The sequence below is a fragment of the Xylocopa sonorina genome, chromosome 1 (genome assembly GCF_050948175.1).
Source record: "Xylocopa sonorina isolate GNS202 chromosome 1, iyXylSono1_principal, whole genome shotgun sequence".
Classification (NCBI taxonomy): domain Eukaryota; kingdom Metazoa; phylum Arthropoda; class Insecta; order Hymenoptera; family Apidae; genus Xylocopa; species Xylocopa sonorina.
In genome coordinates, this window is record NC_135193.1 from 19,173,739 (window position 1) to 19,180,686 (window position 6,948).

General features: G+C 41.9%; 1 protein-coding gene across 1 annotated transcript; it reads left to right on the forward strand.

The window, feature by feature from the left end:
* Nucleotides 1–5,031: 5,031 nt before the first annotated feature.
* Nucleotides 5,032–6,813, forward strand: LOC143422082 (U11/U12 small nuclear ribonucleoprotein 48 kDa protein). The gene is made up of 6 exons (XM_076892467.1): nt 5,032–5,245; nt 5,309–5,477; nt 5,565–5,627; nt 5,867–6,011; nt 6,097–6,341; nt 6,424–6,813. Exons 1-6 carry the CDS (start codon nt 5,114–5,116, stop codon nt 6,744–6,746), a joined length of 1,077 nt encoding a protein of 358 aa, XP_076748582.1. The 5' UTR covers nt 5,032–5,113; the 3' UTR covers nt 6,747–6,813.
* Nucleotides 6,814–6,948: the final 135 nt, after the last annotated feature.

Here is a 6,948-nt window from a genome sequence, read left to right on the forward strand (position 1 = left end):
TACGCGAGGGGCGCGCGCGAGCACAATTTGCGAAACGGCGCGGCCGTCGAGATCAGGACACGGGATAGGGGACCGTCGTCCCGGTAATATCCCGAGCCGTGCCACGCTCACGGAATGGATGCGAACGAAACGAGCAACTTGCTGGAAGAATTAGCAGCGCGGAGAGGAAGACAAAGGACCCCGCGAAGACCGGCTTAAGCCGCGTTGAATCATAACGAGGACTTACGCCGAAAGCCTCCGACGAGAAGCCGGTGAGCTTTCTCCATCGCCTCTCCATCTCCTCTTCCACCACCGACCACCACACCCCCTCCTCTTTCCTCTACGCATCTATCCGTCCGACTGTGTCTGTATCACCCATTACTCTTACATTTTATAGCGATCCTAAAACAACCCGTGGTACCCGTGACGCCTTCCTCGCTTGCCTCCGGCATTTCCGACTCTGTAATCGTTGCGTCTCGCGCGAAAATTTCCATACCGATTGCTACGATTACGCGGCAGTTTTTCACTGCTCGTCGCTTGGCTAATTTTTCACGGATTAATTAGACAAGCGTTAGAGTTTCATTCGAATATAGATAGGTGATAATTGTATTGCGTTTTTCAACGCGTGCTTTTTTTTTCTCTTCTTCGAGTTCCAACAGTGGATGTAACGAAATATAAATTTATAAAATCCCTTGCCTCCGTTAATAGTAAGAAAGTGGAGAAACGGATGTAAAAACCAGCAACGAGGAACGTAATCGAACCTTTATCGAGCGAAGACGCGAGGACCGCGAGCACGGATGACTTGGTCGAGACACGGGATGCTACGTCGAGCGGGGCATATTCGAAGCAAGTACGTATTAAGGAATACCTTCTACATCCGTTTTTAATGCTCGCCTAGATAATTGGCCCGATGCTGTTAGCTACTTCCATTAGGAAACATCTTATTGGCCTTAAGGCGCTTATTACTGCTCTTAATTGCGCGAACGCGCGTTTTTACTCTCATTAACTGTCGGCGACGACTACCCTAATAGGATGGCGTTATAACCTGGATAATGTGTTTTCATGCACATCTTTTCCACAATGTTGCTCGCTCCTTCCAGATGCGCCTATTATTCCCCCTCTGTTCCGATCGGGAACTAAAAGAAGAAGAAGAAGAAGAAGAGCAGGAAGAAGAAAACGAGAGGAACGAAAGGTGGTAAACGGATAAAAGCATTCGACGTGACGCAACGTGTCCAAGTTTCGGTAAAGCCAAGACGGATTGACGAAAACATCGGACGAGAGTCGAGGCGGGAGAACGGACGAAGAGCCAGACGAGGTAAAAGAGAAGGAGGAACCAGGGGAGGAAGAGTTGGGACAAATCGACTAGAACGGACGTAGAAAAGATCCAGACTGGTTTCAGGTTCGACGTGCATTGTATGTACCGAGGGGTATCCATTAGGGACAGAAGTATTCGCGCGCGAGATATATCGACGTCGCCCTCGAGGATTTATCGTGACAGCGGCGCTTGAAGGGATTGTAAATCCCCGTTTGAGGATCGCTGATACCAAGTTTTATGTGGGACATTAGTTGGGTGGGGCGTGGTTGAATGGTGCGGAGTCGAGAATAGCGTTCGGGAAGACGGGAGGAAACATAGGGGAGGAAGAATAGGAGGAAGAAAGAAACAGAGATCAAGGGAGAGACGGTTGGGAATGCAGGCTAGTAAGAAACGCCGCGAGAAAAGAGGAAACGAGAAAGAACGGGGATAGGGGGAACAGAGAAGGAGAGAGAGAGAGGGGGGAGAGGAGAGAGAAAGAGGGAGCTGCTTGGGCGCAATAAATTAGCCCGAAATGAAAGACAAATCGCCTCGGAGCTGTCCGCCCGTTCGCCCAACGTGATAGAAGTGCGCGGACCTAGCTGATGCCGACTGCTACTGCCTCCTCTTTTCCACCTTCCATCCTTCTGCCCACCCCTTCCGCGCTTCTTCCCTTTTTCGCGACCCCTTTTATCTTCTCCCTTGCTCCTCCAACCACGCTGGTGTCTCCTCTCTTTCTCTGGAATTCTCGATAGACCAATCCTCAGGGTGAGAAAAGAGACTGAGACTCTTGTTGAGGTTCTTCCGACTTTTTCCCTGGTCGTTCGACTTCGCGCGTCACCGGGCACCTTGACGGACCGCCATCGATACACGAGGGACCAACCGCCGCCATCACGCGTCTCCCAACTTCGCCCACGTGTCTCCACGATTTTCACGTTCGTTTTCCAAACGCCAACCGATTCCTATTATCGGTCCGCTCGATTCAACCCCCCCTTTACGTTCCTGCGATCGCTCTCGACACTTCCGATTTCTCGATTTCGAAACGAGCGTTGTCTAGTTTGTACGTCGACGCTTCGCATTTTTTCTTTTTTTGGAAGACGCGAGCAGAGTCGATTCGCGAACAGCTGAGCGATGTATTTAATTATTGTTACGTCGCGCGGTAGTTTGATTCGAAATCGTTTTACGACACGTGTTCGCGACGCGTCGCGAGACACGCGCGAGCGATCGCACGCGTGAAACGGTGCGCGCTGATCGAGCGCACGAATTTCGGACGTAAACGAGATACTGTAATTTCCCAAAAAGCACTCCCTCTCCTTTTGTCACGGGCGGACAAGGGTTGTCCAGAAAATAATTCATAGAGCAATCGCGACAACAGCGGCGCAAGCAACGCCACCAGGACGAGCACACTATTGCCGAGTGTCTGTGGCGAAATGAACGTTTTAATTCCCCTCCATAAAAGCCAACGACAAATCAAACGACTTTGACATGATTAACTGGCGAGCATAAATATCGGTATCAATGCACGTGCACGTGCAATGACGCGTCGCGCCACGCTCCTCTTTCTTCCTCCTTTGCCCGCTCCATATCCATCTATTTAAATATCTACGTATCTTTTCATCTCCTCGCCTGGCAATCCGTACCACTATTTATTTACTTGTTTGTCAAATTATACGCGTAAACGTCTATGAACGCTTAATCCAGGATCTGTGTGCCTACCCAGTCTTGTTATCGTTGTCCAAGCTTTCGCGTTCTCCTGCGCCATATCTTTCGAATAAGGTTACGTAGATCCATTATGCATCTAACTGTGTATGTGCACAGTGTACTGGGCTCAAAAGTATTAGAACGTATTAGTACATTCGTCGTTTTTATTGGATTTTTATTACACAATATTGCCAAGTATGTAAATGATTATTGTTAAGCTGAATCGAAGAGGAGAATACTTGAGAACAGGGTGGAAAGGGGTAGGAGAAGGCGAAAGATGCATGGAAATAAACGTATCCCAGATTGGAATTGATTTTATCAAGTGCTCCGAATGACAAGACGAATTTATGTCATTTGTAAATCGATAACTTCAACGATGTTGTCAGATGTCCTTAATAACGTCATTAAAAGAAATAAATGTTTGGGCATTAATCGATACCACTCCGAGCGCGTTGCAAACTGTTTCGCTACGAGCAAATGCTTCGATATTTAAATTTTATTCAACACGATGATAGGTACCCGAATAGCGAAACATTAATATGCTGGCCCGTCGAAGAGAAACGAGGGTTGCCGCCTCTCTAGCGAGGTTCGACCGTGAAAAATTTGTCGCGCGCCAAATTACCAGCCCTTCTGTCCATCGCTGGATGTAAAAAAAAAAGAATTTCAATGCTCGACATTCGTAGCTCTATCGTTTCGAAGAAAACAGTTTGCAACATTATATAATCAAGAGTTAACGCAATCATGATTTACGAACGCTTCCATAACTTGCGACCTTTTCGTGTTATAACGCAAACAACACGTATTCTTAATAAATCGTGTAACGTTTCAACCGAAATAGCTGCGCGCTCTATGAACTTAGCATTACGATCGAAATTATCATGGTCTACGTACGCTATAAATACGAGGGCGTACAGCATCTTCTAATTCGAGTATTCCGTCTCAGACACACCATTAAGGTCGAGAATTTCAGGAATCCTTGGAAAGTTGAAAAACTTTCCGGTTGGTATATGTAAGAAACTGGGTTACGGCAACAGGTGGGTACTAAAGTAAATATACGCACATTACGTCTACTCCTTAGGACCGGCGAAGGATCATTACGAATTTGAATTTTCCACCGATTAGAAGCCGCGAATTTTATCATCGTTTCGGCACGCATCGAACGCCGATGAACCTTCGGACAGATGCCATTTTCGTTGGTACGAATTTAACGCGTTACATATTCCCTGGAAAAGTCTAGCGAACGCGAGCTTAAAAGCTTCAGAGCTCATGAAATGTACGTTTAGAAAGGTAAATGTAAGTCATCGATTATCTACAATCTGCATAAACAAGTCTCGAATAATAGACTTGTAAAGGACGAAGAGTTTGGAGACAAATTGCGTACGTGTATGTTATCGATACATAGTAAGATTATAAATACGAAGTAATTAAAACAATTTTAAACTTAAACTCTGTCGAAATAAACTTCTGTCAATTTAATATGTAACAGTGTCGCTAACAAATCTCGAGGATGCATAAAGCAAATCAAAGGTAAACAACAGACCTGTGCTTTGGCGTATATCACTGAAATATATCATTAAATATTAAGTTAAATACTTACCGTACTCGGTATGTTCGATGATTACAACAGTAACACAAATACGATTAGCCTTTTTCTAGTTCATTAGATGTGGTCCCTTTTACGAGATTTCATTGTGTGTATATATACCCGTTAATCGAATTTATTATGGGAAGTAGATGATACATCAAATTTACGTTTACGAGAATAGCTTGAATGTTTAACTATTTCCGCGTTACTCTTTGAACAAAATACACCGTAATCGATTAATTTGAGATTGCGATACCTGTGTTATCAAGTTCTAATAAAATTCTAGATAATCTAATACAGAAAATGAAGAAATTTTTACTCGGTACTTTGTCCGGGAATTTACATTCTTATCGGCTGCTGCTACAGTGCAATAAGCGTTGCAATCTATTTCTACGTTCTGTTGGTAATATTGGTACAGATGTCTCCGCAATAGAATTTAAAAGACGCAGACGAAAATGGTATCTAAACGAAACTTAACCCTGGAAAAATAAGTGTCACGAAAAACCTTTAAATACTAATTCTTTCGTACAAAACGGTACTTTTAATAATAAATAAGGATGTCAGATTGTTTGACGAATCAACGCGAAAATGAATATCAAAAGTTGAAAAATTTTACCAATGAAATTGACCAAGATATTATGAGAATTACTTCTTCTTTAGGTTGGACGATGGAACGTACTGAAAATGATGTAAGTATGCTAATATCAATTCAATGTACAAAAATTTCACTGGTTTCTTATGCAATTTCTTAGAGCGATAACAGACTGATTTGTCCTTATGATTCGTCCCATCAAATCGGCAAGAAAATGTTGGATCAACACCTGGAATCTTGTCAATGGAAACAAGAAGGTTATAGTGAACTTGATACACCACTGCCTGAATCAAGTTTGCCATTGAACTCGTATTCTTCGATTAAATTAGGTTGCGATTAAATTTGATAATATAAGACGATCTAACGATTAGCATTCTATGCACCATTTAAAACAAATCTTTTCTCTCCAATTATAGATTTACCATTACAAAACAGTATACTACAAGAAGCAAAGAAAAAAGATCCAACCTTGAATATTGGTTAGTATTGACATACTGTGTGTTGGCAATTTAAAAATGTATTTTGACAAGTTTTAAATTACTCAATTTTTTACAGAAAGTTATGAATGTCCTACATGGCACAAGCTCTATATATCCTTTTTCATATTTTTTGTCACAAACTTGAATAATGTAAACTGTGTGCTTTATGTTTCCTTATTTAATTTAACTTTAAAGTATGTGGCTTCTTTCAAAACATGAATTCTTAACACTGATAATAGGTTTGGCTGAGCGATTGATTCCACGTACGTCCAATAGAATCTTCGCAGATTTTACTTGCGACGAAAGGAAAGTTTTATACCAGTATGTTATTTCAAATACAGTCAAACCAGATATCGGTCATGACATTGAGGATATTCAGAAGCTGTGAGTACATAGATACAAACTGTATCTATTTTTCCAACTGTTGTTCAAAAAATTACTCTTAAAACGATCAAACTAATTGCTTCAGGAAAAGTGATGATAAGGAAGATAAAAAATTATCCTTCTTGGAGCTGCTTATACAAGAGCGCAATTTGAAGAGGCGTAGAGCTAAACACAAAGGTGTGCACACAAATAAAAAGTCTCACACCGAAATTCTCAGGGAAATCATACACCAACAGATGGAATTGTATACGGAATATATAACAGAACCACATGCAACTAGTAGTAATGCTGCAACTGTTCGCGAAACACAAAGTTCTGACAGGAAGCATGGTAATACACATTCACAATATCACAAGATTCACCTTTGTTGCTTAATAAATTTACACTAAAACATTGTGATCTCTCTTTACAGAAAACCTATCTGATCATCATAGGAGTTTCTCGCATAATAAGAAATACGAACAGTTAGATAAACCATACAGTTCTAAAACAGATCCCGGACACCAAGAAAAATATTCACGGCATATGACTGAGTCAGGGAAAAAGCGAAAACACCGCAAGCATAAAAGATCTCGTTCAAGAGACCGTGATCACAAAAAAAGTAAATACGAATCGACGCGAACACATAAAAAAGACAAATTAAAATATTGCGAAAATGAGAAATTATTTGATAGCAACACATATATCAAACAAAGGAACGATCGTCGGGAAAACGAAGAGAAATTACCATTATAAATGTTTCTAGGCGGTCTTAAAGCTAAAGTAAACTAAATTTCCTGCATAAATAAAATCGTCGTACCTGATTTTACATGGGAACCTCCTCTTTCCGTTTTCTCTGCCGCACAAAGGAATTTGGACAATCTTCATCTTGATTTTACGAACACGAGTTCTTTTTGGTGGGCACTGACGCTTGTATCTTCGTTCATATACCACGCTC

Bases quoted from the DNA above. Each gene is read 5' to 3' on its own strand.
- LOC143422082 (XM_076892467.1), top strand. From the start codon at position 5,114: ATGTCAGATTGTTTGACGAATCAACGCGAAAATGAATATCAAAAGTTG. The intron at 5,246-5,308 runs GTAAGTATGCTA...GCAATTTCTTAG, and splicing joins TGGAACGTACTGAAAATGAT to AGCGATAACAGACTGATTTG. The intron at 5,478-5,564 runs GTTGCGATTAAA...CTCCAATTATAG, and splicing joins GTATTCTTCGATTAAATTAG to ATTTACCATTACAAAACAGT.